The sequence below is a fragment of the Vigna angularis genome, chromosome 10, assembly GCF_016808095.1.
Source record: "Vigna angularis cultivar LongXiaoDou No.4 chromosome 10, ASM1680809v1, whole genome shotgun sequence".
Classification (NCBI taxonomy): domain Eukaryota; kingdom Viridiplantae; phylum Streptophyta; class Magnoliopsida; order Fabales; family Fabaceae; genus Vigna; species Vigna angularis.
The window spans coordinates 27,313,498-27,328,694 of record NC_068979.1 but is presented as its reverse complement, the minus strand read 5'-3'; the positions used below and the strand labels follow the sequence as shown (position 1 = coordinate 27,328,694).

General features: G+C 33.3%; 1 protein-coding gene across 2 annotated transcripts in view; it reads right to left on the bottom strand.

Annotated features, from left to right (window-relative positions):
- LOC108335639 (mediator of RNA polymerase II transcription subunit 23) overlaps window positions 1-12,384 on the bottom strand; it is a 37,799-nt gene extending 25,415 nt beyond the window's left edge. The window contains exons 1-6 of one of the 2 annotated variants that reach the window (XM_052869165.1): window positions 12,131-12,384; window positions 12,000-12,043; window positions 11,220-11,319; window positions 9,999-10,988; window positions 7,686-7,920; window positions 4,479-4,696 (exon numbers count right to left, since the gene is read on the bottom strand). In XM_052869165.1, the coding sequence (XP_052725125.1) occupies window positions 4,479-4,696; window positions 7,686-7,920; window positions 9,999-10,988; window positions 11,220-11,319; window positions 12,000-12,043; window positions 12,131-12,271 (1,728 nt within the window). In that variant the 5' untranslated portion in view covers window positions 12,272-12,384. The remainder of the gene's footprint in view (window positions 1-4,478; window positions 4,697-7,685; window positions 7,921-9,998; window positions 10,989-11,219; window positions 11,320-11,999; window positions 12,044-12,130) is intronic. The other variant, XM_017571692.2, reaches the window with a different exon arrangement.
- Between the last annotated feature and the right edge of the window lie 2,813 nt (window positions 12,385-15,197).

Sequence of the window (15,197 nt, the reverse complement as noted above, 5' to 3'; positions counted from 1 at the left end):
GTGTATGCTATCAAGGTTGGTCTTGATGGCACAATTGATCGTCTGAAAGCTCGACTGGTTGCCAAAGGCTACACACAGATTTTTGGTTTAGATTATGGTGATACTTTTTCTCCAGTGGCAAAAATGACCTCTGTTCGCCTATTCATTGCCATGGCCGCTCTTCGACAATGGCCTCTTTACCAACTTGATGTCAAAAATGCTTTCCTCAATGGTGATTTGCATGAAGAAATTTATATGGAGCAACCGCCTGGCTTTGTTGCTCAGGGGGAGTCATCTGGATTGGTATGTCGTCTTCGCAAATCCTTATATGGCTTAAAACAGTCTCCTCGGGCCTGGTTTGGTAAATTCAGTTGTGTTGTTCAACAATTTGGTATGTCTCGCAGTGAAGTGGATCATTCAGTGTTCTATCGCTACTCGAGTGCTGGATGTATCTACTTAATAGTGTATGTCGATGATATTGTTCTCACAGGAAGCGACTATCTTGGCATCTCTCAGATGAAACAACACCTTTGTCATCATTTTCAAACCAAAGATCTTGGCAAACTCCGGTACTTTTTGGGTATTGAAGTAGCACAATCCAATGATGGTATTGTCATATCTCAGAGGAAGTATGCGTTAGACATCTTGGAGGAAACAGGGTTAATGAACTGTAAATCTGTTGAGACACCTATGGACCCTAACATCAAACTCCTACCAAATCAGGGGGAGCCTTTCTCAGATCCTGAACGGTACAGAAGACTAGTTGGTAAATTAAACTATCTTACTGTTACGCGTCCTGACATTTCCTTCGCAGTTAGTGTGGTGAGTCAATTTCTAAACTCCCCATGTGAAGACCATTGGGATGCAGTTGTTCGCATACTGAAGTATATTAAAAGATCACTTGGAAAAGGTTTGCTATATGGCCCTAACAACGATACAAAAATCGTTTGTTATTCAGATGCTGATTGGGCTGGTTCCCCTTCTGATAGGAGGTCTACTTCTGGATATTGTGTCTCTATTGGTAGCAACCTGATATCTTGGAAAAGTAAGAAGCAAAGTGTTGTGGCAAGGTCCAGTGCAGAAGCAGAATATAGAGCTATGGCATCAGCTACTTGCGAGCTTGTGTGGCTTAAACAATTGCTTAGTGAATTGAAATTTGGAGATGTCACTCACATGATACTTATATGTGATAATCAAGTTGCTCTCCATATTAGCTCTAACCCTGTCTTCCATGAGAGAACCAAACACATTGAAGTTGATTGTCATTTCATTCGAGAAAAAAATCATATCCGGAGATATCAAGACTGAGTTTGTTAACTCAAGCAACTAGTTGGCAGACATATTCACTAAGTCCTTACGAGGACCTAGAATTGATTATCTTTGTAACAAGCTTGGAACATATGATTTATATGCTCCAGCTTGAGGGGGAGTGTTAGATGTTAAGATGTGTGTTTCTGTTATTTGGGCTTAGTCTATTCTGTATTAAGGGCATTGGCCCATATCTTACAATATAAATAAACTACCCTATGTGTATGCTAAACACACAAGGGATATTTTCTCCCAATCTTCTCTATTTCTCATAAGTACATTTATAACAAGCTTGGTACATAAGACAGATATGCTTACAGATTTCTAGGAAATTAAGCATTACATAACATGTGAAACTATGATGATTCATTCCTAATTATTAGGTGTATTTATTATAATTGATTCTATATTACACTATAAATACATATTGTGTGGTCTGCATTTGACACGCAATTCATTCAGAACATATACAATTCTATAATCCTAATATATAAAATTATAAACATATGATTCTTATTTATATAATTATAACACTCCCCCTTACATCGGAGCATATAAGTCATATATGCTCCACTTGCTACAAAATGTGATTAATTTGTGGTCCTTTTGGAGACTTGGTGAATAGTATGTCAGTTGTTTACTAGTGTTGACAAATCTAGTAGTACTGATATCTCTGGACTCTAGACTACAATTTTTCTAGTGTGGAGATTTTGGTACCTCAGGTGAGTCTGGATGCCTATTAAGGGTTGTGCTTTGTACGGTTGGGACATCAAGACTTTGCAATCCCTTACTACTACTGACAAAATACTCTCTATCATCATTGTCAATAGTTTACATGCACAACTCTATGGCATTGACACTACCCAACGACTTCGAACCCTTATTCTTGATTTTGTTCATTAATTATCCATTTAATTTACTGTCCATTACCCAATTGACCAAATCCCATGACATTAAACTCAAATTCACTAAAAATACTAACACCTTGCAGGTTCGGATATTGACACTGACAAGCCACATGGCCTCTATTATCTCTCTCCATCAACACTTGTATGTGTCTACCATTTCTCCAATGATGATTCATGAGCAATTAGGATATCCTAGATTGACAAAATTGTAGAAGATGGTGCCAAGTGTAAGCTTAAATTGTGAGTCGCGTCAGTTAGATAAACACATTCATCAATCTTTTCTCGTAGCATTAATAAACAAGTTTTGTCTCCTTTTTTCTTAGTTCCCTTTAATACTTGAGATCCTCCTCACACTGTTACCTCTTTGGTTTTAAATGTGGTTTCCTTTATTGATGATTATTTTTAAGGTACTAGGATTTGGTTCATGAAAAATCAATCGGAGTTGTTTTCTATCTTCCACCCATTTTACAATGAAATTAGAAAACAATTTGGTATATCCATACGTGATTTCCTTCTAACCAGGACATATGCAGTCACTTCCCCTCCTTTCTCAATCTTCTTTCATCACCACCAAAATGACTCTGCCAATCCTAGGGATGTTTCTCCAACACCTCTTCAAATATACCAATCTCTAGCCCTTCTTCGACACTATCACCCATGTCGAATTCAACCTCAAATTTTGAAGTCAACTGGTTCGAAAAAGTATGCATTCTACCCATAACACCCCCCCACCCAACCAACACTACATTAACCTCAGGTATCATCATCTTTCCTCCATGCACTATACTCATGTCTCCCTTTTAACTTTTGTGGCTACTCATAACTCCCTAAATGAAGTTTTATCTCAAGCAGAATGGAAACAAGCTATGATTGACGAGATTTGGGTCTTTCATAGTAGTGGTACTTGGGAGTTGGTTTCTCTTCCAACTGGAAAAACAATTGTTGGGTTTCAATGGCTATACACTCTTAAAACTGGTGCTGATGGGAACATTCATCGTTATAAAGCTTGTTTGGTTGCTAAAGGATGTACACCTACAAAGATTACACTAACACATTCTCTTTTGTTGCTAAAGAATGCATTTCTCCACTAACCTTCCGCATATTAGTTGTTCTAGGGGAGTTGTCTAATGAGGTGTGTTATCTTTGCAAGTGCCTTAACGGCCTTAAGGAATCATCTCATGCATGGTTTGGACATTTTCAAATTGTGATTCAGCAGTTTGGAATGATATGGAGGGTATTGTCCATCTAAAACAATATCATGCTGAATAGTTCCAAACAAAAAAACCTTAGTCAATTGTGGTATTTCCTTAGTATGAAAGTTTCTTAGTCCAAGGTTGGTTTGCTCATATCACAAAGAAATATGCTTCAGATATTTTAGAAGAAAAAAGGATGTTAAATGCTAAGCCAAAGACATACCAATGGATCCAAGTATCAAACTTGTACCAAACCAAGAAGAGTCATATCCAGATCCTGAGAGATGCAGATGGTTAATTGGCAACCTAAAGTATCTCACTATGATTCACTGTGACCTTGCCCTTTCAATGAGCATAGTATGTCAACTTTTGAATTCTCCTTACATTGGGATGTTGTTGTACAGATCCTAAGATATATTAAGAATGCCCCAACAAAGGCCTTATTTAGGAAGATAATAGAAATAATTAAATTGTTGGGTGTTCTGATGTTGACTAGGGAGGCTCACCAGTGATATACACTATAATATCATGTTAAATGGTAAAGATAAAAAGAAGAATGGAGTTTGAGCCTTGTTTCTACAATAGCATAGATGGTTTACTTATACAGAGAAAAGGAAATCAATACAATAATTAGAGGAGATTTGATATCATCTAATAAAGATATGATCCCCATATTTGTAACCATAAAGATGACACTTATTTCTGTATTATAACAACTGCCAAAACCAGTTCTTCCATTAAATTGTACGAAATTAGTAAATCTGGGTATGAAAAAAAATATATATTTATTTCTTGATAAGAATTTGGAGGCCAGAAAAAATGTGTATTTTACAGAACATTAAAAAATGTTATATGTTTGGATCACAAAAACAGTAGAGCTACAATTTACTGTTTGTCCATAATGGAAGCAATATAAAATAACAAGGTTTTGCGTTCTTGATAAGAATTTAGAGGCTAGAAAAAATGTGCATTTTACAGAACATTAGAAAATGTTTTATGTTTGGATCACAAAAAAAGTAGATCTACAATTTACTGTTTGTCCATACTGGAAGCAAGATAAAATAACAAGGTTTTGCATTTAATTAACTACCTTTCTAGGATCAGTGTTCAAAGCATTCATAACTTGCTCAATTCGAATTATCTGTGCAAGCAACCAGGTCACATGATTGGTCTTAAGTATATGATGATCACCCTCTGTAAGTCGTGAAACCAGCTTGTCCACAAAATCAACAAAATCAATGCACCCACTTTTAATAAGAAAATAGAATATATCAGAGAAGACCAACCAATCCTGCCAGCAATTTATCTCTGCAAGATATTTACAGAATCAGCTTTGGAATATGATAACAAAATAGAATATATCAGAGAAGACCAACCAATCCTGCCAGCAATTTATCTCTGCAAGATATTTACAAAATCAGCTTTGGAATATGATAACAAAAGTCTCCCTAAAATCAATCATTTTCATTTTGGGATAAATGAATATTAGATTCTTAAAATTTAGAAGAACAGAGAATATACATCAGAGAGTGGAGAAGTTCAGTACATAAAAATACTCCTGTTAGAATAAGAAAATGCTAGCTGTATGTTAATTATTGCTAGTTGTGTGAGTTGTATGCTTTAGTGGCTTTCCCGTTCATAGGCAGTTGTCATTTTATGTATCATAGCTCCCTAAAACTCTACATATACACGCGTAGAGGAAGGGTGTGAATTATCCCCTGAAAAACATATTTTTCCCTTTGTTTAACATTAAGTTGGTATCAAAGCAAGTCGATCCTAGTCTACCTGTCTTAGCCATCTCAGACATGTTTTTTGCTGTTTTTTCTCTCGCCATACACCGGCGAGCAGCCACTGTAACAATTCTGTCCAATGACCAATGAATCTAAATTGCCTCTCCGAGCAACAGCCACCCCTGCCTCTCCCAGACCCTGTCTCCGCCGTCACCCACCTTGTTTCTCTTCACCACAATCTCGCGTGTGAAGTTCACGTGCCACCTTCCACCATCCAGAACAACGCCGCGCCACCTCAATTAGGTTCGCAGATCCCCCCTCTCTCTATTTTGCTCCTTGTTTGTTCTTTTCCAAGCACGGTAAAGGGGTTATCTACAGATTGGAGAAGGACATGAATTTAGAAGGTTATTATTTGGATCTAGTCCACTGTGTCATGTTTTGTATCTCCAAGTCCTAAACTTTTAAATGATCGGTTAGGCCATCCTAATTTATCAAAATTAAAAAAATTGGTCCCTAAACTTAGTAGTCTTCAAACTTTAAAATGTGAGTCCGGTCAACTAGGAAAACATGTTAAATCTTCTTTTCCTAAAAGAACTGAGTCAAGGTATAATTCTAGTTTTTCTATTGTCCATTTTGGTATTTGGAGGGCCTAGTCGTGTCTCATTTTTTCAGTTGTAGATACTTTGTCATGTATATTGAGGAATATTCGAGATGTACTTGAGTTTATCTTATGTAAGACCGTTCATAATTGTAGCCTATCTTCACATCCTTTTTTAATGAAATCAAGAATCAAGTCGGTCAAATAATTAAAATTTTTAAGTGACAATGTCAAAGAGTACTTCTCATCTAACTTCTTTACGGTCTTAAGTTGACATGTTATATTACATCAGTCTACTTGTCCACACACACCATAACAAAATGGTATAGTAGAAAGGAAAAATAGACACTTGGCTGAAATTGCTTGTACCCTATTACGTGGTGTCAATATTCCTATCTATCATTGGAAGATGTCATCCTAAATGCATGTTTTCTTATCAATCAAATGCCATACTCTTCACTTAATAATAATGTTGCTTGTTGCATTCTCTTTCCAAATGATCCTCCTTTTCAAGTTTCTCGTGTTTGGTTGTATGTTTTGTTCATGAAATGTCTCTAGGGTTAGATAAACTTTCTGCTTGTGCTATTGTGTTCATGGGTTATTCTTGACTTCAAAAAGGGTATCAATGTTACCCTTACCAAATGTTACCTTTTTTGAACAAACTCCTTACTTACTCTCCACATAACTTCCAATCCAGTATTCCACAAGAGAACTAAACACATAGAAATTAACTATCGTTTTATCCCAGAAAAATTGTTGTCTAAAGAAGTTTGTACTAAGTTTGTCAGATCAAACGATCAACTTGCACATATGTTAACCAAGTCCCTAAGGAGACCTAGGATTTAATTTATTTATTCCAAGTTTGGTACGTACAATTTGTATACTCCAGCTTGAGAGGGTGCTAGAATAAGAAAATACTAGTTGTAGGTTAATGCTAGTTGTATGTTAATTATTGCTAGTTGTGTGAGTTAGATGCTTTAGTGGCTTTTCAATTCATAGAGAGTTGTCATTCTATATATTATATATACACGGGTAGAGGAAGGGTGTGAATTATCCCATCAAAAACATATTTTTCTGTTTAATATTAAGTACTCCTAATAAGAAAAAAGCTAAAAGAAAATAGGAAAACAAAGTAGGACATAGCTGTCCAATCTCTTGCAGCAAACATCAGCATAGTATCAGAGAGAGGCCATAAAATAATCTAAAGAACAAAATCTGGCAGAGAAAGACAGTATGAAAATAAGGAATTCCTGTCCCAACCAAATGCTCCAACAAATCTGTACACTCATTTCCATATAATCATTTTTTTATGGAAGAACATATTTCATTAAAGGGAACGGCTGAAAATGGGAAGACAGGGAATCCTCCACAAACTCAAAAAAATTAAACAAAACCAAAAAAAGGAGTCAAGAGGAAACCTAAGAGGATGCAGTGGATTAATATTTCAAAACATTTTGAAAGACTTTTCTTTTTAGAAAAAAACAAGTTCTATAAGCCAATCAAGACTTTCAAATATATGAATAAGTCTGACAGTATACAACTAAGATAATTAGGATATTTTAAGGAGGGTACTGCAATTCAGTGGTATTGCATTCAGATTGTTTACAACTAATAAAAGTTTGTTGGTATTGATTTATCAACTTGATGAGGAATGTTTCGGGAATCATAGACAATTAGGAGGTTAAAAATATCTCTGTATTTATTCTTTAGATATTTGCTTCCCTGGTGTTGTTGTTTCCTTATTCCCTATATTGTTATTGCCCCTTTTAAGCATAGTCGTTTACCCATAAGATGGAGATTAGTGAATGTAAAAAATACAATAATTAATGTACATCCCTTTTCTAAACTTATTTTAAGGCTAACTCATAGCAAAACAGCAGAATTCAAATCTACTTATCTATCCAACAAAGCCTAATAAGCCCTCTATGTAATGCATACAGTTATAAAGAGTGAGATAAAAAATTATTGCCTGAATTTGTCATTTTCAATAATTCAACTATTCTATCAATAGTTGCTTCACAGATCATCTCCGAAGAAAAAACAGCACCAGCAGTTGGCATTTGAGATGAAAGTCTATAGCAAGGTGCCAACACCAGCACGCGTCTCCACCAATCAGGTGATGGTGTAGTACGTAAAGCATGCCTTATACAACGTACAGCTCTCTCCCAGTCCAAACTTCCCTTCTGAATAGAGGATGCGATATCCTATACACAGCATTAAGTGACAAAATTACCAATTCAGGACAAATTCTCAGAGTGTAAAATAGCTTAGTTACATGCTAGTATGTTGCAAACCATATTAAGCATACCTGTCAACTACATTCAAGTAATTAAAAGAAATAAATGCGCAATTATGAAAATACATTCCAATAAAACAGAATATTAGACAGGAAACTAGAAAAATTTAAATGAGAAAAGTCAATTAATCATACAAACAAGAATAATGAAATACTAAAAAGAAGGCCGGTAAACAAATGTCATCAATCATAAATGAAAAATGGATTGTAGAAATTAAACATTAGCAAATGTCCACACACAATAGATGAATCAAAACCAATATAGTTATTCCATATTGTTGAAATGAAAGAGAGACATAAGTTGAATCTCGTGTATTGAGCACATAGGGTTGTATTATGCATTTATAAATAGGAAAATAAAAAGATATAGGCAAAAGCCCGTTATATCTCACACATATCACAGAGGTGAAGTCATACATAAAAACAAAAAATAATAATCAAATAAGCATTTATATATTTAATTACCGTGATTGCTAGAGGATAGAACTCACAATAGATAAAGCCATAAAGCAAAGCATCACTATTACACATCAATTAAGTCTACGCCTCCAATTGAAAGTTCACAATTTAAGAACTAGTGTGAAACCATCTAACTCTTTCATGCACAAGGATATTCAAAACACAATAGCCATCAAATAATCAGTTTTGAGATTTACACCTCTGTCCTCTTCTAAATAACAAAATTACAAAACTCTCATAATTTAGGGTAGAATCTTATATTATTATTGTGCTGAGAATACAATCCATATATACAAGGCTAGGAAGCTATTTTAGGAAGCATAATAATAACTCCTAGACAATCAGATCCCTATGATTGAGGAATATCCCCATTATTCACAATAATTATAATCTGCTAAATAAGGAAAAAATATAACTAATAAAAAACAATGATTTCTGACAGAAATAAAATAGATTCTAACAAGAACCATACTTCATACTGAAGTTATAAACAACACTACAGTTTATGCATGGAAGTATAGAAAACTCATTGGTTCAAAGAGCCTATGCTAATTGATGGATGTCACAAACCACCACTTATCGAAAGCCTTTCCAAATAAAATATAAGATCTCAGTGAATAATTTGAGCTTAAGAATAGACAATCCTCATGATTTTTTACTTAAATCTGCTATCACTAATCAAATAGTAGTCACAAAATCATTAAGCAAAATCCAAAAGTAGATTTAAACTGGGGGCATATCCTGAATCAACAACTTCACTCTAAATGGGAATTGTTGAACAATACAGAAGAGAAAGACACTGAGCTGAAAAATGAGACATCACGGATACTTTATTTATAGTAAGAAAATGGAATCAAAACAATAAATAAAGGAGATTTGATATACTTAATAATGAAGATATGACACGGGAATAAATAAAATCATTACTAATACGACATATATGATATAGATATTCTTTATTATACAAGATATGCTCCTTTTTTCAATGACTGTAAAAGGAACGTCATGAAAAATATAAATAAATACACTACAGCTCAATAAAAGCAGCATAGCAAAATAAAGACAATGAAATGGGAAACTTTCATTCTATCACCAAATGGACTGCATACACTTGTAATAATTAAAATTAAATTCATTAAAATTATTATAAGCATTCCAGGCCCTTATTTTTTGTATTCAACTCTTGGCTGACTAAGTGGTTACTTTCTGACTACTGATGCCACAAAATATTGCAGTTAAAATTCAGTACAAGTAATGGAGTAGAAAACAATAATTATATTCATCTTTTCAACTAGAGATAGGAAGTGTTTTTATAAGTATCTATGTTGTCTGAATTACAAGATATCAAGAGTGAAGCAAGTTATCAAAGACATATGTCACATACTAAATAGCATATGCTTCTATCCTTAACTAGTCCTCTGACAATTTTCCAGAACATGATACCAATGATTATAATAGTACTTGGTATTTAAAAACATGCTCATACATCACTAATGAACATCTTGAAATGGAAATGAGATCCATCACCTCTCCATGCAATGGTTCTCCAAGTACACTTGAATATGTAATTGGTGATAGTCGCATGTGGGTTACAGCTTCACCTGAAACAGTAGGTGTCGTCTGAGTCAGGATCCGATGAGTCCCAAAGGTAGGGCAATGAAGATGCTGATCTAACATTTGCATGTGCATAGCCATCATATCTCGTCTCCTATGGATCTCCAAGATAAGAGTGAATAGTGCTTCGTCATCAGGAATATTTTCTATGAATTGCAAATCACTACGTAACAATTCATAGAAGGGTACCCGACATTTTCCCTCATCAACTAAAAGCCAAATCACATCCAGACAACTGTGTAGCCATGCAATCACAGATTTGTCAGGTCTCCACGATTTTATAACATCAGATTCATTGATTCCCTGTTGCCTCTGGTCCCAATTCAACAACCAATTTAGCATATGGTTGAAAATTTCCGCATAAGTCACTGGTTTTAAACTGAACTCAAGACCAATTAAAATGATCTTGCAACATAGCTGACGAAGGCTACTATTACTGATATCATTATTTCTAACAGATGAACCACCTCTTAGTTTAGATTGTTGTCCAGCAGAGGAAATATCAGATGATTTGACAGGAGACATAGCTGCACATGATAATGGTTCTATCGTTGACTGAGCAGGGGAGCCAATAGCATGAACAGATGTCAAAGGAGATGCAGGATTTGAAGACTGAAAATTAGAAGAATTAGCAATCGTGCTTGGAGGTGGCAACATTCCCGTCTGTGATAAGCTCGATGAGGAAACAGTTGGCACTGCTTGACTCAGTTGACCAACAGGTAATTCTGCAGAAGAAACCGAGGAAAGAAGGGACTGCAGAAGGGAGTCCCAGTTAATGCATCCAATACCGCATAAGCCACGTAAAACAAAAAGAAGAAAGTCTGCCCTTGGTCCATGGCCACTACACTGCACTACAAGCGATATAAGAATTGCTTCTGTAACAGAGCGTAATTGATCTTGGTCCTGAAAAGAAACCATGTAATCAACAAATAAACAACATCAACCAAAGTTTTACCACATGGTGAAGTCGACTGCACAAATCAATCAACGCCACAAATTTTGTAGTAAATCACGCTTATAAACAAACTATTAGTCACTCAATCCTTCTAAAATAAAATAAAATGTCATGTTTTTTAAATTAAAACAAACCAAAGTCAACACAACAAAAATTGCACCATATAATTTCAAACTCACAGGAAACTGGCTCTGGAGTTGCTCAAAATCTAGAATGAATTGCTCATTTGGTGGAGGAAGCTCCCGATTAAGTGCGTGTACACGTTTCTGAGTCTTGTTCCTGAAAGTAATCATTCCAACTTTGAAAAATTTAAGAAGGCGCAAAACAAAAACATACCACACAACCCTACTCATCATTATGCCTATTTTTGGAAGACAAAATAAGAAAAAACAATTAAATAAGTTTTTCAATAAGAAAAATTTAGTTAAAATTTGTCTTCTAAAAACAATAATGTGATAAAGTTTCTATAAATTAACCTGTTAATAATTTAACTTTAACTTATGGACAAGTTTAATTCAACTTTTCTTCGTTGAAGAAATTTATCTAATCATACCCTAAATATTGTAAAGTATATGTTTCTTTGAACAAGTTTATCCATTCAGACCCTAAATATTGTAAAACTCATGCGAAAAAATTCTCACATTTCTTATTCACCAACTTTGGGAAATAAATAAAAACACTGAATTGGAAAGTAATCATTCAGAACTAAGTACAATAAGTAATTCAGAAAACAAAGCGCTGTAAAAACTATAATAATTATGACAACTATTATTATGCAGATGTAGAATAAAAGCATTCGAACATTTCAATATCGAAAAAACCTATAACCACGTTTGCATAAAGCATTAAGTGAAAGCAGTTCTTTACGTCAAAAATCACCGGTGCAAATCGTGATAAATTCTCAAAGTTCCAGCAGCAAATTTAGAAAAACGTAACAATTACAGAGTGAGAGAACTTACGGTGGTTCGCGAAGTGATTCTTCGGGTTTGTGGCGGCTATTTCGCTGTGAAAATGAAAAAAAAAATGAGAATGAAAAGGAAAAAACATAGAGAAAAAGAAGAAAAAGAAGTAGAAGAAGAAGACGACAGACGAAAAAGAGAGGAAGAGAAAATACGCCGAGTCCTAAGTAGAGGTTGAAGAGATCGAGAATGGTGCCACGAGCAGGGTGGAACTGGAGAGAACGCGAAGGTGTTGTCGATGTAGCTGGTCGCTGATTCTGTGATTGATCCATTCTTCGACTTTCATTCAATTGGAGTGTGCAATCGAGGTTCTTTATATATATTTATGGTTGAATGTAAAGTAACTAAGATGTTCTAAAGTTGAACTTGTACTCGGAATTGCGCCACTGATGAAAGCCATTTGGGTCATTCAATGTGATTAAGATGGATCCTAAAACGGGTCGGGTTCGGCTTTTTCATTTCCTTTTTATCTTTTAGTCTTGAGTAGGAAAAATAAGTACAAAGGAAGAGAGTGTGAAAAAAAGAAGTAGGTACATTTTTAGAGTATGCTGGAAAAATGTCAAATATTTGTAGTTATGTATGTATGGGATGATGATTGAAATTTATAAAAAAAAAATTAAAAATATATAATTATTAATCTAAAAATTTGAGGCATTAGATATGTATATGGATTCAATTTCTATGCAATAAGAGAGTTTTGATTTTGATTCAAGTTGTTTTTTTATATATAAAATTTCAAAATATTTGTTTGAGTCCCTATATAACTTATGAATTTTTGTTTTAATTTCTGTAAATAATTTTCTTTGTTTTTCACCATTTTGAAATTCGAAAATACTAATTTTGTTCTTAATATCCCGTTTAGGGCATTATATACTAGTATACTGATTATTACAATTTGAAGTAATTATTTGTTTTCAATACATAGGCAATAAATGGATTCCACATAATGTTAGAAGACAAAAGTATAATTTTTAATTTTAATAGTCTGAAAATAAAGTAAAACTTCTTTCATTTATAATTTTCTAAATACAATTAATAAGTTGGATTATAGAAATGGGTGAAAATACATTTAGAAATATGCTTAAAAACAATAAAATATAATATCTAACATCAACTTTGAAAAAATCAATAAAGTAAATCATATAAATATAAAGAAATAAAGAAATAGTATTTGAAAATGACAGTCCTCTACATCAATTGAACTAGTTTATGGTTCGATGAATAGGACAAGGTTTAGTTCTTGAGAATTTTGCTTAGAAGGACATGCCTTAAGTTTCTCAAAATCATCACTTATTCAAAACCATCACTGACACTGGAAACTTCTTAATACGTCTTATTAATCTTTGATAAGAATTAGAATTGTAATCCAATAACCAAGAAAATCTTCACTCAAAGAATACAAATGTATATAATATGACTCAAAAGTGTTTACATCAACTTTTAGTACCTCTATATATAGGCACATAAGTTTGAGAAAACCTATAAACCCTAAAATAAAGCCCAAACACATATAAAATGAAAATTACAGATATAAACTTTCGCCTAGCGAGGTCCGCTCGCCCAACAAATTTAACATTATATAAAATTAAAATAAAATTACAATTTATTTAATTTCCTAAATTCTTTATTTAATTTCCTAAATCATTATTTAGTTGTGCTCATGATCTTCGTGTTATTTAGATTTTCTTCTTTATAGAACATTATAAGAATCAAGGAGACGTGTTTTTATTTTTGACCTTGTCATAAATCATTTAAATTGAAAATATTCTTCCTAATGTGTTGGAGAGATAGTTTTCTATCATATCCTTATTTTTGAAGATAATTTGTCTTCAATTTTGTACCACTTGAAGATTCCTTTTCAACATGTATTGTCATAAAATTTTGTCTAAAATTCATTAGTGAAATAGACCAACAAATTCCCAAAGCAAGTTATAACAGCATTGTTTCACACATAAAATTAGGTTTTCAATCATCCTACATAAAAGTAAACACTTTGTCCAACTAATGAATCAATAACCAAAAACCAAATGAAACCTTAAAACCAAAAACAAAAATAGGGGTTTCCAAAACTAAAATAAATACAAACACAAAAAAAAAATGAATCAAACGACAATAATCAGATATACGAATGTGTAAACATTGTGCAATTTTCTTACCACCAGTGTCTTCGAAGACGGCAACACCACACTACCAAAAACCAAAAACAACTAAGTCAATGATAGAAGAAACAAAGGAAAAGGATGGCAGAGCAATAAAAACTTATCACACTACAATGCAAACAACACGCCAAAACAACGAAAGGGAAGGGAAAATAAGGCACACCAACGAAAACCTAACAAACAACAATTCGAACAAGATATTATATATCTTTTCTCTATGCTTACTCAAAATATACCTAGTTATATCTTATTAAAACTAAAAGTTACTTCCTTTTTTGAGTTTTTTAAAGGTTTGTATGTAAACCAAACAGGTTGAAAAGAGTTTTTATGTTCAAATTCATTAAAAAGTTATAAAATTGTTAAAAATAAGAGTTTAAATATATTAAAAAAACAAAAGAAAGTTATGTTGTTATTTACAAAAGTTTAAGAAATCCAAAATGTTCTGATAGTAATCAAGAAACTTTGTCTTAAACATACGTAAACACCATCTTTGTTTTGTTGAACTTTTTTCGATCAAAGGTCAAACCTTAGACATCAACAAAAGTGTTTAAAGCAGAAAAGAAACATATGCTTCTTAGAAGAAAAAAGTAATTAATATTTATGTTTGATGTTGTAAACAATGAACCTTCAAATCTTCCATTCTCAAATCGTCTTCGACTTTGCTTTCATCTCTATCTTTAACATAGTCAATACCGTTTGAATTAAGAAAAATTAGGTAGACAAAAGTTGTTCACGATATTGTGGATAAGTGATTTTAGATTTGGAACATGCATAACTTTTTTCACACTATTTGGAGGACAGAAATAAAGAAAAAGCAAGTTTTCAAAGAGTAGAATATATGAATAATCACTAAGTAAAAAAAAAAAACAATACCCTCCACTTCACTAGTTTCTCCTATCTCAATTTAACAATAATCAAACTTACAACTGCTATACAGTTGAATTAAATGCGAAAGAAAGAAGAACTTTTTAAACTGAAGATTTTAGAATCATATCAAGCCTTCTAAATTTATAAAATAAAATAGGGTAAGTAAGTTCCC